Below are 19,442 nucleotides of genomic sequence, written 5' to 3' on the forward strand. Positions count from 1 at the left end.
TGCGAGAAATGGCAAAGCGGCACATGAATTGGAGTCAGCTCTTGAAGAAGCGAACGGCAAGGGGAAAGGAGCCGTTGGAATGTTCCAGATGGCGCTTACCAGCGGAAAGCGCTGACGACTGGCCAGTGAAATTTGCCGGTTTGGAGATGAAGTTCTGCTTTCATCAGGGAAAATACCATCCGTGAAAGGGGATTTGCTCTTTTTTTAGACCTTCCAGTTCCGCCCCTCGTCATCACGGTAACAAAATCTGTTCTCGCCTCGCACACCCCACTGTCGGGGGGGGGGGGGGGGGAGCAGTGGCTAATTTGAAACCGGGCGGCCTCCCAGGACAGAACAAGATGACGAGTGTGCTGTCATTCTTGGTCATTGTGGCGTTTCAGCGAAAGCACGGCACAGACGATTGAAGACACTGTTGAGTGTTGAAAAAAAAATGTTTTAAATATATGGATATATAAAATCTTCTACTCGCAAGAAGTTTGGGATATTTGGCTTTCAGGTGGAAATTGTAAAACAACATTTTTTTTTTTTGCGAGTCGTGTATGTCTCCCCTCACGCCGCGCTCTGTCGTGTGTTTGCAGAAGTCGAGGCGAAGGAGGCGTGCGACTGGCTGCGGGCCGCCGGGTTCCCCCAGTATGCTCAACTCTTTGAAGGTAACCGTGAAAACTCCCAAGCTCGTCACAAAGTAGAAGAGGCTGCCGGGCGAGAGCCGGCGAAGATCGTAAACCAAAATAACCCCTGCAGGGCTTTTATTTTAGTGGGTGTGAAACAAGCCGCCGTCGGCGAGATGAATGCGGCCTTTTTCCGACGAGCGGGCACAGAAGTCGGTCTTGTCGGCCACGCCACAATTCCGTGCATTCATGGGCGCCGCGTGCATAGTGGAGCTCATTGATAGTCCCGGAGATGCTCCGGAGCCAACCAGATGAGACAAAAACAAAGGCCAACATCTGCTCGGCTTACAACATGAACCCGAGACACTTTTGGGCTTTTGGCCGTGAGCCGTATCAGAAAAATTCCAGGGTTGAAAAAGAACGAGACATTTCAAAGCCCAGAAGCACAGACTACGAATTTTCCCCCTCACAATCCCTTGAGCATGGCCCTCCTACGTGGCGCCGTGTGAACCCCCCCCCACCCCCCCAACCCCCCAAGCTTGAGGCGCCTCGTCAAGAGGCCCTCGTTTTGAAGACGTGGACGACATCAAGATGGCCGCGATGGCGAATCCAGGTGCAGAAAGGAAAAGGCCCTGCCGCAATTTGGCTTTAGCCACTCCATCACCAAAACTGCCAAAGTATTTTTACTCTCTGGACCCGGATATGCCACCGCTGGCCATGACGATGGAAACTGAATGGCTAGACAAATACTGCACAGTCTTGGAAAAGCGGGGGAAAAAAAGTCAATATGGATGGAAATTCGCAAACATTTGAGCCGTCTTGCTGATTTCCCAAGCTCTTGGGCTCTGATTGGAACACCCCCCCCCCCCCCCCCCACCACCTCTTGGTCGTGAGCTGACTGGACTGGAACAGCAAGCCCATCAGCGCTAAATCCACTGTCGAGGCAGAAACGGTTCACGGCAGGAAATTGCAAATCTGCTCAAAGCGAGTTTGTTTCCTGGTTCTTCCAAACCGCGCGCCGTGGATGAAATCCGCGATTAAGATGTAACGCTGCCGCTTGAAAGCCAAAGAGCCCGAGGAACAGGCCCGAGCCTTGTTTGAGTCCGAGCGGTCATCGCTGCCCGCCGGCCCGCTTTTCATGAGAAGTTAATGACTTTACATGAATGCAGCGGAATGTTAGATTCAGAGATTCTGGACGCGGTCCACCGCATTATGTAAGAGAACACCCATACCCGGCGCAATACGTAATGATCCCGCGCAAGCAACAGCGCCGTCCCTTCTCATGAGCATGAAATACTACACAAGTGTCACAAGTTGGCTTCTGGGGAGGGGGGGGGGGGGGGTGCTGCCTCTCTCGCTTTTTGGACTTCCTGTTTCAATGTCGCCATCGATGGCCAGACGCAAAGGACCTCTTTTAATGCGACTGTTTTCTTGGCCTTCAAGACTCCCAGTTCCCCATTGACATCAGCCCCGTGAAACAAGACCATGACTTCCTGGACAAAGATCTGGTTGAGCCTCTTTGCAGGTAAAGACATCAAACGTCTTCATATTTCAATATGGTTGTGCTTGGAAAACGAACCTCGAGCAGTCAGAGTGGCAATGCTAACAAAATAGGAGTGACTTTGAGCATTGAGCTCATTGTGCTCAACAAACACGAGTTGTGTACTATTTATCCATTTTAGGCTTTTTCTTTTCTCTCTTTTCTTTTTTTTTTTTTTTTACAACGTCCAAGTGCATTAAGAAAGTGTGCTTCCGTGTCACTCCATGATGTCAGAGTTCTCTTCCGAGAAGAGTTCGAAAAAAGACATTTGGCCCGCCACAGTAACCATAGCAACAATGAAGAGAGGAAAAAGCCGGAGGAGTGCGAGGGCGCCTCGCGCCGCTCGACGTACTGTGACTCTAAACAGCCCTAAAGCAACTCATCTAAATTCCAAAGTGGCCACGGGGACAAATGGAACACCAGTGGAAACTGTTCCAACTGCAGTGTGATTCCCGCCATCGCTATGGTAACATTTGGAGTGAGCAATTCCGACTCAAAGGCGCTGTAGCTGCGATTGATTTCAGTTGATATTTCGTGCCTGCCCTTGCTAAGAAGCCTCTTGTTTTAGCCGCCGCATTCAAAGCTCTGGAGGCCTTTTGGACTAAAGGGGCCCCCGGCTTGAGAAATCCTCCCTTTAGCCGTGTCCTGCTAGCTACAGTAAACAACTATGGGAACTTGTTGGGCTAACCCCGAAAGTCGCAGCCCATTTACTGTCGGTGACCGATGCCTCAATCGTCGAGAAAATCATGATACATCTCCGCGTGGTCAGTCCTCAGAATTTTGAGATGACTTAACGTCTTGCCGTGAACTCGTTTGCGCAGCTCATAAGAATACGTTCGGCGGCGTTCAGTTCAGCCCCCGGGAATTGAAATCCCCGCGTTATTCATATCCTAAAAATAAGACAAACTATATTATATCACTTCAATATGAACCTTAAACCAGCAAAGGCACACACGAGCCTTGTCGTTTGTTGAACACTCCCCTGACTATGCAAATGATTGACCGACCAGGCGATAATTGAAGCTTCTCCTTGGTTGAGCGCATATCTGCAAATGAGCACGATTAAAGATCGCCGATCGTCAATTTCCGTGCATGGACGACGTGCTGTCAATTGTCAAACGGAATTTCCGGTTGGATGTGGACATTGGTCCGGAACCAAAGCGAATTACACTGCTGAAAAAAAAGTCTCATCCGAAGGGAGGGGCCATCACTGGAGTTCTCATTAAATGACAATTTGTGCATTTCCTGTCGTATGCTGACATTGATAGTTTCTCGTTTTGTTTTTCGTCTTTCAGGCGACTCAACACCTTAAATAAGTGTGCCTCCTTGAAACTTGATGTCAGCCTCCCAAAGAAGAAAGTAAGAATTCCGCTGGATTCTCATTACATCATTCGACAGGATTTCCGATTGCTTCAAGGCTGTTTTAATAATTGCCTAGCTTTGAATATGTCAAACTGCCCATGCCCGGAAGTAAATGTGATTCATTCGTCTTATTTACGTGAAGCAGAAAACCCAAGACTGCTTACTGATCATCCGCGTATATTGCCAGGATGTCGCCAAGATGTCCTTGCTCGTTTTTAATCTATCGCCCACTTTGCACTATCGTCGGAGGTATTTTTAGTAGCCTGCTCTATTTATGGCAGTGTCTTTTCAAAAGAGTAGCGTTGCATCACTGTTTCCTGATAGCGTAACGGTATTAAGTTGGAGCAGACGCTTCCTCCGGTCCCTGCGGGCAGGTCACACTCATTGTCCTTCCCGGTAATAACGATCCACTCTCGGTAATCCTACACATGGCAGCCTAACCTCTTTATCCCATAAAAGAGGCTCCCTGAGTGACAATGCAGAGGAGAAATGTGGTTGTTATGAGAGCAGCACGCCCTCAGGTGGCGTCTCTATTCTCGTCATCGCCAAAGTACTTCATAAATGAAGCTTTGACGGTCTAAAATCTGGTCCTGTCTTCCGACTCCCTGATTAGATGTTTTATGTCTTCCGACTCCCTGATTAGATGTTTTATGTCTTTCGCCAGAGCGAAGACTCTGACGAGGAAGACCTATTTGCCATCAGTGACAAATGGACGTTTGAATGGAGCAGCCGACGCTGGTCCAGGCTGCAGGACATTGACTGTCTCCTGGGAAACCGAGGGTTAGATCCGTCCGCTGGAGACGGCCTGCCTCTAAGAACCACGACCAGCAGCGAAAGTGTCCTAACGGACCTCAGTGAGCCAGAAGTATCCTCGGTACACAGCGAGAGCAGTGGGGGCAGTGGGCTACTGGGTTTCGGCACCGAGGACTCTGACGGTTCCAACCGCACCTGCCCAGATTCCGTCGCCATGCCAGACTTGACGGTGCTTACAATGTCTCACGTCGCCAAAGACATCGGTCATTACGGCTCACTGCCCCACAAGCACGGCAAGATAAGTCGCACCCGTGCCAAAGACTTCCTGAAGCGCATGGAGACGCTGCGCTCCCGGGGAGCGCTCGCGAGGGGTCGGAAGCCGTTGGTCATCAGTTCGCCGGTGCTGCAGCGGGAGGCCCGCGCCCTCAAGAATCTGCCGTGTGCGGAGATCATAAACGGAGACGGCGGCACTCCGGAGCCGCCATCCCATCAGGTTCCGTCCCGGTCCGGCAGCGAAGGCAGCAGCCATTCCGGTGGAAGTGCAGGCAGCACACCCAGGCTTAAAGATCGCAAGCTGTACCGGAGCGACCACAAGCGCAGCGGCATGTATTTAGAAGACGTGGACATCTTCTCAGGCAACCAGGTCGCAGAACAAAATCGCATCAATGAATTCTGCTCCTACGAGGACCTGGTGGTCCATATTCCCAATGACCACAAGCCAGGAACCTTCCCCAAAGCGCTGTCCATTGAAAGCCTCTCGCCATCCAACGGGGCTTCGGTCAACTGGCACACAGGCAGCATGCGCCTCGACTCAGCGCTCGTTTCCTGCCGGCAGGAAGCCAGGCCTATCACCCGGTGCTGTTCTCGAGGAAGCCGCGTCAGCGTTTATGACAACGTCCCCGGCTCTCATCTCTATGCCAGCACCGGGGACCTCATCGATCTGGAGAAAGAAGACTTGTTTCCTCACCTGGATGACATTCTGATGCATGTCAGCGGTCTGCAGCAGATCGTAGACCACTGGTCCAAAAATGTTCTGCCGGGCGGGGACGCGGTGTCGAGGCTCGACGGAGCGAGGGACGATTCGGTCGGCCTGCAGTCTTTAAGTCAGATCACGCTCGACTTTGAGGCCGATTCCGTGGCGGAAAGCCAGACCGCGCCGAGCGCCGGGGACGGCGCGTCTCTTTCAGACACGGAGGCGACAAGACTCGGGGAAAGGAGAGACTCGGGGGTAGGGGCTTCCCTCACGAGACCCAATCGGTAAGACTTACCCGTATGGCTGAAATGATCACATGGCCTTTCTCGCAGAAGACTGACTTTGCGGTTTCTTTTGTCGCTCCCTAGTTTGCGATGGCCCAGCTTTCAGATATCAAATCGTCTCAGCCACTCGGTGGCATCGTTGCAGATGACCAACCAGTCGGCAGGCCAGCTGAGTTTGTCACAGAAGTTCTCTCTGCTCCGTCTCACTGCCATCATGGAAAAGTACTCCTTGTCCAACAAACACGGCTGGACCTGGTCAGCGTCTTTTACACACTGTGCAGTTGGCCCGAGTGTGTCAATGTACGTCTTGGACTTGACCCCAAATGTGCTTTTCGTTCATCACTTAGGGCAGTGCCGAAGTTTATGAAGAGAATGAAGGTTCCGGACTACAAGGATAAGAATGTGTTTGGCGTGCCTCTTATCGTTCACGTGCAGCGCTCCGGACAACCGCTGCCCCTGGGCCTGCAGCAGGCCCTGCGGTACCTGAGGAGCCAGTGTCTTGACCAGGTCAGGTCAATGGGGGTGGACGGTTTCCGCGAACAATGACGCAGCCTGTTGTACAAGGGACGGCATCGCAAGAAGGCGGGCGACGAACGCGCAACGGCTCGCTCTCCCGTCGCGTCAACGTGTGTTTGTTTCGCTGCCAGGTGGGACTCTTTCGTAAATCGGGTGTCAAATCCAGGATCCAAGCGCTAAGGCAGTTGAACGAAAGCTCCCCAGACAACGTGGACTACGAGGACCAATCGGCTTACGACGTGGCAGACATGGTGAAGCAATTCTTCCGGGATCTCCCGGAGCCGCTGCTCACCAGCAAGCTCGGGGAAACCTTCCTCCACATCTACCAATGTAAGGACGCTACGCTCGGCCTCGACGGTCTGGCTTCTGAGGTCGCAGAGGCGTTTTGATAATAAATGCCTCGAAACACGCAGATGTACCCAAGGACCAAAGACTGCAGGCTGTCCAGGCTGCCATCATGTTGATGTCGGACGAAAACCGAGAGGTGCTGCAGACGCTACTTTGTTTCCTGAGCGACGTGACGTCCTCGGTGGAGGAAAACCAGATGACGCCCATGAACATCGCGGTGTGCCTGGCGCCCTCGCTCTTCCACCTCAACATACTCAAGAAAGACAATCTTTCCCCGAGGTAAAAGCTAACCAGATGCCGCCATCGTGTCACTCTGCACAACTGCACAACATGCGCGCGCCTCCTCTGAACTCCTCATTCATGATCGTCACCCGCGACGCTATAAAAAAAAAAGCGGACAGTTTTCGAAACCCTCGGGGGTGCAGTCGATGAGTCTTTTAAAAGGATGGCCGCTCTTTTTGAAGGCTCGGCGTTTTATGACATCATGCTGAGTGCAAACAAAGCAAAGCTCTCTAATTTACCGCAATGACGTCGGCGCACAAAAGGATCAAAAATGCAGCCCGCCAAGCCAAAGGGCGGGCTTTATATCACGCGCGCCGCGTCGAGATCTTAACTCATTCACTCCCAAAGACGTTTTTATACGTCTTTTCAGACTTGGTCCAGAATTGGTTGGTACTGAATGAGTTAATAGGCTCTGTGTTCCCATCACCCTCAGGGCAATGCAGAAAAAGTACGCGAGCGGCAGACCGGACCAGAAGGACCTGAATGAAAATTTGGCGGCGACGCAGGGTCTCGCTCACATGATCACAGAGTGCAGCCGTCTCTTTGAGGTACAACGACCATCTGTTGTTTGGTCCTCAAGCTTGGGACGGTCGCACGTACAACCGCTCTCCTTTGTCAAATCAGATCCCTCGCGAAATGGTCACCCAGTCGCGCAATTCGTACGTGGAGGCCACCCTACAGGCGCCCACCTTTGACGAGCTCCTCAAGCGACTGGAGGACGAGAACGGAACGCACAAGAACCACGTCGAGGGGAGACTCGAAAACCTGCTCAAAGAGGCCCGTGAGAAATCCAAATCCTGGGTGTCCTGCAGCAGCTCAGATAACACGGAGCTCCACTACAAAAAGGTGCCCCCTCAACTATTCGAGAGCCGCTTTCGGTCGCACGATGACCGCGCGTCACGTGAGTTCGACCGCTTCCAGGTGGGTGACGGGAACCCGCTGAGACGCTGGAGGGTGTCCGTGGAGGTGGAGGCGCCGCCGTCCGTCGTCCTGAACCGCGTGCTGCGGGAGCGCCACCTGTGGGATGTTGACTTGCTGCAGTGGAAAGTGCGCGAGACGCTGGACAAGCAGACGGAGATCTTTCAGTACGTCCTCAATAGCATGCCGCCTCATCCCAGCCGAGACTTTGTGGTTCTCAGGTGAGTTTTGCGACGCCGACAGATGTCGCGACCGAACTTCGTACGCATAAAGCGGCGGTTTCATACTTTCCCCAAGGTCATGGAGGACGGACTTGCCCAAAGGCACCTGTTCCCTGGTTTCTGTCTCAATCGAGCACGAGGATTGTCCTCCCGTCGGAGCGGTTCGAGCTATTGTCCTGGAGTCCAATTACCTGCTCGAGCCCTGCGGCTCGGGGAAGTCCAGGCTGACTCACGTTTGCAGAGTGGATTTGAAGTAAGTGACGATTGAAATACGTGGATTTGAACAAGAGGCTGTCAGTAACAAATCCAAGAAAAGGCACACCCAAGATACGGAAGGGGGGAAGTCCTTGGCTCACCACAAAGTTCCCCGTTGTTACGCTGGCGACGTCACCCAAATTTGTCGGCAAGTCGAAGCGCGACGTAGTCCGCCGCTTACTTCGGCTAAAGCAATAAAAATCTTCCCCGTTACCGGAAATGTAATGAGAAAGCCTTTGACGCCATGGATACAAAAACATCCGACAAAGAAGTGGAAATACAGCCGTAACTGAGCATGCCTTCTTATTCCAAATCTCTATAGCTCCAGAAGCAAACCGAATTTGGCCAAACACGCTGTAGTCGATCACCAACTTCCGCTGATGCAGGAGTCCGATCGTAGTTACAGTCAATATTTGTCTGAACAACACATTTCGGCCATTCGTGGAAACATTTGAATGCCAAACAGGAAGTACGGCAACGGCCTCGCGCCGCTTGACCGCCTGTTCTTGCTCTCTCGTTCGTTGCGCGCCGCCTTGTCACCTTTAAAATGAGGATGTCGTACTCGAATGCGTGCACACGATGGATCAAGTGGAGCTTAAGGCGCTCTTTTGCTTTCAGGGGAAGGACTCCGGAATGGTACAACAAAGCCTTCGGCCACATTTGTGCGGCGGAAGCCGCTCGCATCCGCAACTCCTTTCGGCCGCTCATCGCGGACGGTCCGGAGACCAAAATCTGAAACCCTTTGAGCCTTTTCCGTCGTGATGAAGTCAAAGAGCAACTTTGAACCCCCACCCCCACCCACACCCCCGCTCCCCTCAAGCTAAGGCACAGTTGAATCGAATGTTGATGACGCTGTTGAGCTCCTCTTTTCATTTGCACAGTAACAAATTATGGACTCAATGGGAAGCGAATGCTCAAACTTCATTGCCTTTGATCTCGGAAATCCTCCGCAGTACCGTCTAATGTTGCGTCCGCGTATGACGGAATGCATTACGACGGTCATATCCCAATGTCTAGGACATTTAAGCTCTCATACGCTTCTGGGAAGCGTGTACATAATAATCCTTTTAAGATGGAAAGCTATAATTATTCTTCTTGTAAATGTGTGAATATACTGTACATGCCACCGAGGTGTATATATTGCAGTTGGTACGGTCATTTCCGATCGATCGTGTGTCATCTTTCAAAAAATGTAAACTGGTTTTACTTTGGAGTTGAAATGAAAATTGTTTGTGTCACACTTGGACCTCCCATGGCTGCGAATGACAGAAGGTTTGACTCGATCAAACCGGCTTTTGGCGATTGCGTGTGCTGGTGACAACAGAAGACATGACGTGTTTGTTTGTTTGTTTGTTTGTTTGAATGTTTGTTTGGAATAAATCTATCAGATTGGTCGGGTGCTTTTGTTCCATTGACTCCGACATGCAAACCAGGTACGCACAAGTCACACAGCAGACAGCGAGTGCAACGAGTCATGACCGCAGTTGAAATCCGAGTCCGGTCATTTGTCTGATGAAGTCGAGAGCGACCTCTACTGGTGATTTTGGAAGCAACACTCACGGTGTCATGATTGTTGCAGGCAGGAGCCGCCTCTAAACTGAACGGAATAGAAATGACAAGATAATGTCACACACAGTACTTGAGTGACTTCAGTTGATTGACTCCAATTTGCCTCGTTCGTACGACTGCATCCAGCACCGTACGACTGCATGCGATACAAGTCGCACACAAGTGCAGTCCGACCATCCTGGAGGGGGGATGTTTTTGTTTTTAATCTCGCAGGAACGATATTCTACTCGGGTCAATTTGTCAAAGACAACCAGACCAAACTATTTCAACACACCTTTGACAAAAATGCCTCCCGCCAACCCAATGATGGCGGCTTTGTTGCCACGCTGTCCCTTGCAGGCCTTTCTGCACAACTACTGATGACTTCAATTGATTTTTTTTTTGTTGTTGTTGTCTCCTCACCCACAAACTATGATGGATTCATTTAGAAAACATACAACTGAAACTTTTTAGGGCGTGAGTCTACCTGGCAGTACGACTCCACTCATCACGACACGTTTTGTCATCGTTTTCAAAAAAAAAAAAAAAAAAAGCTCTGGCTTGTTCAGATAAGTTGTTTTCAAATGACGTAGGGAGGAATCTCCATTTTCATGTCATGATTTTCATGCAGCGTTTGGATGCTTATCGCTCGATAAGTCATCTTCGACAGCCCAAAAACTGTTGACGGCTAGCCGCTGCGTCTGTATCGACCTATCGCACATCGTTTTGAAGTATTTGGCAACATGGAGACGAAATGTCCGCAAATTTGTACAATGCGGAAGAAAATGTTATCGTGCAGTCAAATCAGAGTCGCCTGCACTCAGGATGCACGAAGGCAGGCATGTCCAGCTCCGGTCCTGGAGGGCCGCCGTCCTGCCTGTTTTGCGTCTCTCTGGGCTGCAACGCACCTGATTCAGATGATCAGCTCATCAGACGTGCTCTCAAGCAGCATTAGAATGATTCTGATGATTTGAATCAGGTGTGTTGCTCCCGGGAGAGCTGGAAAACAGGCAGGACGGCGGCCCGCGAGGACCGACTTTGGACACCCCTGCACTAAAGAGCGGCACCCAAATTTCGTTGTATGCTGCAGTTGTCGAGAGCCCCCCCACTGCGCGGTTGTTGTTCCATTTCCGACTTTAACACGTTTTCAATGCGACCATTCAGGCTCTTCATTAGCCGCAGTTGAGTGATTGGGACACTTCGAGGGAGCCGCCAGCGGGCGGCGCTTAAAGCGCCTCAGACTCCAAACGGTGACATCCGAGATGAAGGGAAGACGCGCACGCCGAGCACGCGGACGGCAGAGTGGAATGTACGTGCGCGCGCACAGCTGAGCAGAAAGGGACTAGCCGGGTTAGTTAAACGACCCGGCACCAGCTGGCACGCGACCGAGCGAGCGAGCCGGCTTGTGTTCTGCCCCGGGTTTCTGCGCGCTCTCTCCCCGGCGGTTCTCTCCGGAGCTCGGCGACAGCGGAAGGTTGTCTCCAAACCAGCGTCGGACACTCGGCGCTCGGGGCGGACGCCGCCGCCGCCGCCGCCAGCAGCAGCAGCAGCAGCAGCAGCAGCGATTCGGCGGGGACCATGCCAGGCTCCATGCCGAGCACGGAGCGACCACCTGCGGCAGGTGACAGCGGGCGAAGCGCGGCCGCCGACGACAAGGCGGCGATGTCCGGCGCGGATTCGGCGCTGCAGCAGGCGGGCATCATCGACCCATCGGTTCCCATCCGGGATATACAAACCAAATTTGCCGTTCTCAGCGGACTCATTCAAGCTGGGGAGGTTAGCAACCGGGATATCGTGGACACGGTGCTCAATTTGGTGAGTAAACTTATTTTCACCCTCTGCAAATGTCAATCTTCTCTTGACTAATCGGGAGGGAAAAAAACCCCCCACACTGGCATCTTCGTAGGTTATGTGAAATGTGCCAAGAGAGGAAGAGTAAATATTGAGTCGTGAATAGCGACTCCACTTGCACAGCTGTGTTGAGTGATGGAGCGGGGTAGTTTCCAACTTGAACACAACTTTTTTGTTTGCTGGCTAAAGAAGTCGATAAATGACAAATGGAGCACCATCCCAACCACCTGCCCTTGAAATGAGTTACTGTGTGTGTGTGTGTGTGTGTGTGTGTGTGTGTGTGTGTGTGTGTGTGCGTGTGCGCGTGTAAAATTGACTGCAGTGATTTCTATCCTTTATTTTTAGCCGAGACACTTACTGTTGTAATGCCTTGAGATACGAACGAATCTACGTACGAGTTTTAGAGCTTTTTTGTTGTTGTTGTTGTTGTTGCAACCTTTGGCTTGGCTTGAAAACTGAGATAGGAGCACCGTATGGTGGCAGGTGACTCAAATCACTTCACACCTAGCAGCAGTTTGGCATATCCATGTCATTCGTCAATGTTTTTCCAAAAAGAGGTTTCAAGTTGTATCTTGCCATGCTCAGCTGACAGTTACTCTCAAAGTAAACATCAAACAAAGACATTTACACGTTGTGTATTTAATACAACCACCTCGATTCCGCTACCTCAATGCTAACATACATGAAACTCCGTTTGCACAAGGGCTAACAATTAGCATCTAAGTGGCAGTCAAGCACTGGATGTGTGAACACAAACGGTGGAGCAACACATGTTGACAGACTATAGTCAAACAAAAGTCACTGGCAAATATTTGTCCTCCTCTGCGAAGAACACCTTTCACTGCTGTACAGAAAAGCCGGATGAGAAGCTGAGCTGCCAGTGCATTGTATCCACCTGACTGTTTGAATCCTTTTTTTGACGGTTTGAATCCTTTTTTTCATTCTGTTGAATGATGTACAGTGGAAGCCCCCCCCCCCCCGCATCCTTACGGTTCGGTACCTGCATTCCTTTTAATGAAGCTTATCTAAAATGATAACCCATTTATTTTCAAGTTCCGTTTTCCACTGAAAACGGTTTACATTTTGTTAAAAAAAAAAAAGTAGTCCGGTAAAAATACAATCGTTTCCTCGAACATGAGGAATAGTTGTGGTTCATAATTGTGATGATGTGGTGACATCATCCCAAGAGAATGATTGTTTGACCAAAAAAAAAAAAAACAACCCACACTGAATTTGGAGACCCAAAATGAGCACGAATGAGACGTCTTCCGCGGCGGAGCGGGCTCGCCATCTCATCGCCGGGGAATAAATCTCGTCATAAGTTGATAAGCGCAGCAGCATTCGCCACAAGTAAACAAAGACCGCTCTGGCCTAATTTCACGCAAAGGAAGGCGCTGGCTGAACTCCAATTGACCGATGAAATCATTTTTAATTCGTCCGAAACTGGAGCGGCACCAGCGACTCGGTCTTGTTTTCTCGCCTCTCTTCTCGTGTGTCGCTGAGGCGCATTTCAAACACTTGCCCACCGCGCGACCAGTCAGTTTGGCCCACCCGGGAGCTCCGAATGCAAATCCGAGCGGCGGGGGCCGACTGCTTTCTTGATCATTGCCGCGATGAGCCCTGCCCGAAACTCGCCAAAACGGACGCGGGCATCAACGCGACGCTTGCGCGTTCTCCATCGCTCGCCTTTTTTTGGCCGGCAGGTGCCGCGTCCAGCTGGCGGTGGCCAGTCGGGGGATTTCCAATTAGACGCATCCCGGTCTTCGTGATATTCCTGGGATGGGAAAATGGCTCATCGGGCCCCGCTTTTGGACTTTTTAGGGGACGGTCCATTTATTGGTTGACACAAGCTGCACTCTGACAACTTGACGCCGTTGCAAAGTGTCATTTGCGAAAGAAAACATTTGGGGGAAATCCGAAGGGCGCACTCGCAGTTGAGTCATTTCTCCTCCCGATGACGCCGATTGTCTTCAATTGCTGAACACTGCGAGAGTTTTGACAGTTTTCAATTGAAAAATGCGGAGCGATTCATCGATACATTTGATAATCGATTCGTTATCAATTAATCACCTCATCGCGCCATCAAACTGATTTTTCAAAGTTAAGCTTGGATATTTTTGGGGATACAGTATTTCGTTTTCCAACCTCCGGTGTTTGGCGTGTGGCGCATCGGCAAGCCGTAACTCCGCCTTCTGTTTCCGGACATTATTTGTCAAAAGATGAGAGATGTCTGATTTTATCCGCGAGGCTCTCCTCGCGCTTGCTTCGCTGGACTGAGAGCGTTACGCCGACGTTGTGTCAGCCTCTCTTCTTTCCTTTGCACGTTGACCTTCTCAAACTCATTTCGGGCAAAGTTTTTTTTTTCGACTGCGCTTGCAGCCCGTGCCTCGTCCCGGCCAGCGTCAAGTCGCGCGCTGCATTTTGCCTCGCCGGCTTCCGAACGTGATTAATTGATGAAGACCAGTTGTATTTCTTAAATTGATCATTTTTGTGAATCGACTAAATCCGTTGAGAAAATTTTAGGGGGGGGGGGGGGCGGTGTCGGGTATCGTTGAGTTTTCACGAGCTCTCCCGATCAGTCTTTCCATCTTCCGATTGTAAACAGCCGCGCGATTGGACGTGTAGGATGTCTTACTTGTCGTGATTGGTCGCCCCGTCCAGGCCACGCCCCTTTCCGCTTTTTTTTTCCTCACTAGCCATTGCCATCCCTGTGAAGACGATGAACGATCCACTCCCCGCGATTGATCGAATTCGGAGCGATGCGATTCGTCAACGGTTCTGCCCGTCGCCTGAGCCAAACGTTGACGAAACGCCTCTTTTTTGCGTACGCGGTCGGGAGTATATTTACGGCTTCATCTGCCATCCAGAGATAATAGGTCGGCGGATTTAATAGATTGGACGGCGTCACCGTGTTACGAGCGCCGACTAATTGGTCCGTTTGTCCAAATCCATTCCAGGAAAATTAATGAGTCGCAATCATAACGGAAGTGACGATTGATTGCGCAGCGTAATGACCGCTGGCGCCAAACGGCCTCACCGTTTACAATCCAGAGCGCTCAAATTGACCTTTTGGAACGGCTCCCATTTAGCCGGGTCATCTTTCTGCGGATGCGTACCCGGGCGGGCGCGACGTGTCATTTGACCCAACGGCAGTTGCCGTTTTTTTTTGGGTGCTTTTTTTAAAAATGAATCGCCATTTTATGAGACGGGTTTGCAGAACCGCATTCCCGTCACGCCCGCCGCATCCCGCGCAAATTTTCAGCTCCATTCAGGCCAACCGCCTCGGGCGGATGCCGACAGTATGCACGGGCGATGTTTTGCCCTTGACATATGCTCGTTATCGCTTCTCGCGTCCAATGCTTCGACGGTGCCTTTGTTGACATGAAAGCTCATTTCTTCCCGGCGATGACCAGGAACGCGCTCACCTTTGGCAACCCGTCGGCTCTTCCCGTCCGCCGCAACCCGACGCGTGGGTTCGGATCATGCTCCCGACAGTCGGAACGTTTCACATCACCATTGGAATGACCAAGATTGTCGTGCTTGGCAAAATAGCGAGCCAGCTATGCTGCGCATCGAGAAAAAACTAAAAAATACGATGTGTGCAGTCTATTTTGGGGGGGGAAATGTCCATTTTTCGAGTGTGACGGCTTATGAGGCGCGTGACCGTACGTGAAGGGAAACGGAAGCAAATAAGCCAAAGTTGATTTGACTTTGATTCTAGACTTCAAGAGAGCATTTTTGCTCACGTGTACTCATTTGTAGAACGTATTTTTCAGAGCGCAAGTCGGAAGGAATTCGAGTTGACGAACTGAAAAGCCGACATCCGTACATAAGGCGCGCTCGATTAAAAGTCGCGCCGTCGATTTTGGAGAAATGAACGTATTTTAAGCGCTCCATGTAGTCCGCTCGCTTTGTCGTGGCTCTCCTTCTTTTCAAATACGTCAGTGGAGGAAAGATGACGCAAAGTGTTTTGAGTTCACGTGGGCGCTCATGGAACAAATCTGTCCACGTCCTATTTTTGCAGACACGCTTTTTTTTTTTTCTTCTCTTTTTTTCGGACGGGAACACGAACGAGGCTTTTCAAAAACCAAACGCGACACTTTCAGGCTCTTCTTCATCTCGTCTCTCCAAATGGTCGTTTTCCTCCAAATCATCAGCGGAATGGAAACGAAACGCCGCCGAGTAAAATCCAAGAGTTGCGCGCACAGATGACAACCCTCAATGCACCCCCCCCCCCTCAATCCCACCTCCTCCCCTTAAGCCAACTTTCAAAGCAGAGCAAAGGCCGGGAGTCCATTTCCTTTGCGTCAGCGAGGTCTCATTGTCTTGTGACGGCGCCCGTCCTTCGTACTTGGCCGTGCGACGTTACCCCGCTGAGACGTTGGTGGTGGGTTCGAATAGCTTTCGGTGTACCGCAAGAGGGTTTTCTTAGGCCGGCGGGGCCAAAGTTTGCGACCGGCGCCGCGAGGGATCGACCAGTTTACCAATAAGCTGTGATCACCTTTCAGACGCTAACTACGAACACTTGAATTTGTCATCGGCTTTTATCCCAATGTGGTGTCTCTGTTTTGGTTTCTCGCATAAGTTGCTCGCCATACTGGACGAAAACATGGAAAAAGACCACGGGTGGGTGGGGTTGGGGGGGGGGCGAGCCAGATGCTTCCCATCATTCAATCGGTAGGATTACATTTTCACACGTTTTCCATTTTGTCTAGAATTTGTTCTTACATTTTCATTTTTATATACAGTATATATTTTTTAATGTAATTTTCCCAAGGCTTTTCTACTTTTCCAAATATTTTTGTTTTTTCTACATTGGTCTGAATATTGTCTTTTTTTTTCCATTCTTGTTGTCATGTTTCGACTAACATTTTTTTCCTCTTTGTCTCATATTTGTGCCATCTCTGTTGAATATTTTTTGGGGGTTTTTTTCAGGAAAAAAAAAGTATATTTTCAAGTCTTTTGTGCATTTGGTTGCTTGTCTTTGTCCTTTTCTTATTTCATCGCTTTTGGACGGTGCAAAAGTCACTCACGTTTCCATTTGTGTCCTTGCTAATCCCCGGCACGTTTCATTCGCACAATTTTGAGCATGGTTTTCCTTCATCGTCGTCGCGGAAATAAAGTTCCATCTCGAGGTGCGGCCGAGTTTTCCGACTGTGCTTTTGTGGGAGTTCTTGAAAACGATCAGCGTTGGGATGTTGACCGAAAGAAAGAGAGGTCAGCAAAGTCTAATGGAGCCCTTCCCCTTGGTGGAAATTGTAAGTAAAATTGTGTCTGCGCTGGTGCTCGGGAGGGCTTCTTGATCGATGACCCGCGCGAAGGCAATTTATCTGGCGCCGCTATTTGCGCTCTAATTAGCAATAATATTTCTTCCCGGTCCGGACAACGTTTGGCCATTTCTTCCCGGGTGGGCTCGACATCGCTCAACATGTGACGGTGTCGGGGTTTTAGATCAGCGCGGCATCTTCCCGTCAGAGATGGCGCTGCGAGCGAGGCCGCTCACACCAACGCTGGAAAAGATCCGAGGATGAAAAGGAACAAAGGAAAACGATGCAGGAGGATTTCTTTGTTTTTGGATCGTTTTTCTTTTTTTCTCAAGCCGTAATTAGGTCAAGGTTTTGCTTTGACGCGTGAGCAAACATTTGCAACTCCAGCGCGAGATGGTGGCAGGCAACAAGAAGCGGTTTGGCAAATAGTGACCAATTCTTGAAGAAAATACAGAAAGTTTACTCTCAACCTAAACAAACAGAATTTTAAATCAAGCACTCAGCTTTGCCTTGCGCTAGCTTATTGGGAACAAACAATGAGAAATGCTAATTGCTAATGGCTCGCATCAACACTTTCAGCAACTGATATTGAAAACAAAGACGCCGACGGACAATCCAGTCCAAGATTTCCGTCCACTTTGAAAAATGACTGACGTTACGACGATCGCAGGTGACCGAATCATTTATGAAACGCGTCTCGGTTTGTGTCTCTTTTGTCTTCTATTTTACTGGCCCCCTGGTGGCCAAGGCGGGCAAAGCATGAAATGATGTGCCTGTGACTATTCTCGCTCATCCAGGCCATCTCATTCTCGGGGCTTTCAATCGATCGCGACTGGTTGACGTTTGGCTTCTCATGTTAGCGGGCATCAGCATTTCACGCGACCAGGCTAGCTTAGGACTGCGCCAGCATTCGCTTTTGCAAAAACGTTTGTGGGACTGGAATAGGCTAAGAGCGCGTTTGTTCGTTTCAACGGGAATTTGGCTATGAGCGTGGTCAGAGAAAAAAATTAATAAATCAACCCCCCCCCCCCCCCCGGTACTTTGACTTTTTTGTTTTTCTTTTCTCGCACAAGTGTATCTCCTTTTTGTCGCCAAGAGTGAGTGAGATCTGCTGTGGTTGGTGAGACGCGGTCCTCGTTTACAGTCAGGGGACGAGCATGTTGAATCTGTTACTGGCAGTCGACCAAACTCAATTCAATTCCATGTCCCGCCCCCCCCCCCCTCCCCCTTCGCCACTGCGCCGCACCCCGGCAAAAAGGGAAAAGCCCAGCCCAGCCCGCCCGCGCGCGCTCATTTGTATGGAGATGAGCCGCATCTGCGATCGAGCCGAGTGGTCTTGCTCGGAGCGGCGGGGCGAACACGATTGCGGCAAATGCCGAGTGCCGGAGCAGAAATAGACGTAAGCCGACGCGTGTCCGCCAAAACTTGCGCGCCGTCGGTCAAAGGAGGCAACGCACTCGTCGCCCGGTCTTCAGCGCCATTCGCTCGAAGGCAACTTGTCGGATTTTACGCGTTGGGGTTGAAGAGTTTTGCGGAGCCTCCGATCGGGGGCAATTTGCCCTTGAGCAAGGCAATCCGTCGTCACTCTCTCACTGTTCAGGGCACAACGTAATCGAGCCGTCCGGAATAAAAGTCTCCGTCCAAACCGGCTCAGGATCTCTTTGGGCGGGCCCTTGAAACTTGACCACAGTCGGTTGCGGGAGAGCGTTTGACCTTGAGGTTGTTTAGACGACCCGTTCATTGTCCTTGTGGTCGTCTCTTAAAATAATGCCGCATTTCTTTCGTCCTAAACGTCTCTTTGCGGTGTTGGCCGCCTCTGCTAAAATCGGCAACATCATTCGTTTACCTGATGACTCAGTTCTACTCCTGAAATGAATTTATGATTGGAAATGTAATTATTTGGGAACTTTCGTCATTGTAAAGCTTTTAAATATCATCTGGAGGTCGCCGCACGGCGGGCGAATGGTTAGCACAAACGCCTCACAGTGCAGAGGTCCGGAGGTTCGATTTCCGGGCCGCGGAGTTTGCACGCTCTCCCCGTGCCCGCGTGGGTTTTCTCCGGGTCCTCTGCTTTCCTGCCACATTCCCAAATCGCACTCGGAAAAGGTGCGATTGCGAGCGCGACAGGTCGTTTGTCGACGTGTGACCTGCGAGCGGCCGGCGACCGATTTAGACGGCCGGCGCAGGCTCCGGCGCGCCCGCGACCTTCGTGAGGCAAAGTGGATTTGAAAATGGCTTTGATGGATCATAGAAGCGAGAGAGGTTGGAACCCAAACGGTCCAGCTTGACGCGAGAAGGCGTCCAGTTGGTTTGAATCGAAGCAAACGAGATGAGCGCGAGCCTCGGTGTACATCAAAGGGCTTCTTGCTCGCAAAATGGGGTGTTTAAAAAAAAAACAAAAAGCGCCATCTCTTGCCCGTCAGGAGGGAGAGGCGCTCGCGTCACCGGAGAAAAAACGCGAGCTGCGTCTTGGGGCCGGCCGACGAATGACGTTGTGCTGCGAATGCGGGTTTGTGGATTACGGCGGACGCCGCGTGGCTCTGCTTCGTTTTAATTCCCGAATCATTTCCTTTTAAGAGGTCAGCTCAAGCCGACACCCTCGTCTCAAAGGCTTTTTAACGCCAAGTCGGATTTCCATATTCTGTCTCCATATCCCGCCAGTCGTGAGGCTTGAAGGACTCGGCGAGAGCCAGATGACGTGCTGATGAATACCGAG

At 50.9% G+C, this 19,442-nt stretch overlaps 2 protein-coding genes across 4 annotated transcripts in view; both read left to right on the plus strand.

The window, feature by feature from the left end:
* Positions 1 to 9,454, plus strand: part of stard13b (StAR related lipid transfer domain containing 13b) — a 47,421-nt gene extending 37,967 nt beyond the window's left edge. For all 3 annotated transcript variants that reach the window (XM_086125150.1, XM_086125151.1, XM_086125152.1), the window contains 13 exons: positions 579 to 650; positions 2,052 to 2,133; positions 3,444 to 3,507; positions 4,175 to 5,520; positions 5,605 to 5,775; positions 5,868 to 6,027; positions 6,168 to 6,366; positions 6,450 to 6,663; positions 7,100 to 7,214; positions 7,291 to 7,512; positions 7,588 to 7,805; positions 7,882 to 8,058; positions 8,679 to 9,454. In XM_086125150.1, the coding sequence (XP_085981276.1) occupies positions 579 to 650; positions 2,052 to 2,133; positions 3,444 to 3,507; positions 4,175 to 5,520; positions 5,605 to 5,775; positions 5,868 to 6,027; positions 6,168 to 6,366; positions 6,450 to 6,663; positions 7,100 to 7,214; positions 7,291 to 7,512; positions 7,588 to 7,805; positions 7,882 to 8,058; positions 8,679 to 8,796 (3,158 nt within the window). In that variant the 3' untranslated portion in view covers positions 8,797 to 9,454. The remainder of the gene's footprint in view (positions 1 to 578; positions 651 to 2,051; positions 2,134 to 3,443; positions 3,508 to 4,174; positions 5,521 to 5,604; positions 5,776 to 5,867; positions 6,028 to 6,167; positions 6,367 to 6,449; positions 6,664 to 7,099; positions 7,215 to 7,290; positions 7,513 to 7,587; positions 7,806 to 7,881; positions 8,059 to 8,678) is intronic.
* Positions 9,455 to 10,954: 1,500 nt separating this feature from the next.
* LOC147196892 (neurobeachin-like) overlaps positions 10,955 to 19,442 on the plus strand; it is a 160,957-nt gene continuing 152,469 nt past the window's right edge. The window contains exon 1 of the mRNA XM_086124702.1: positions 10,955 to 11,423. Within this exon, the coding sequence (XP_085980828.1) occupies positions 11,187 to 11,423 (237 nt within the window). The 5' untranslated portion in view covers positions 10,955 to 11,186. The remainder of the gene's footprint in view (positions 11,424 to 19,442) is intronic.

The sequence above is a fragment of the Hippocampus guttulatus genome, chromosome 12 (assembly GCF_054856545.1).
Source record: "Hippocampus guttulatus isolate MCC_2025c chromosome 12, RoL_Hgut_1.0, whole genome shotgun sequence".
NCBI lineage: Eukaryota > Metazoa > Chordata > Actinopteri > Syngnathiformes > Syngnathidae > Hippocampus > Hippocampus guttulatus.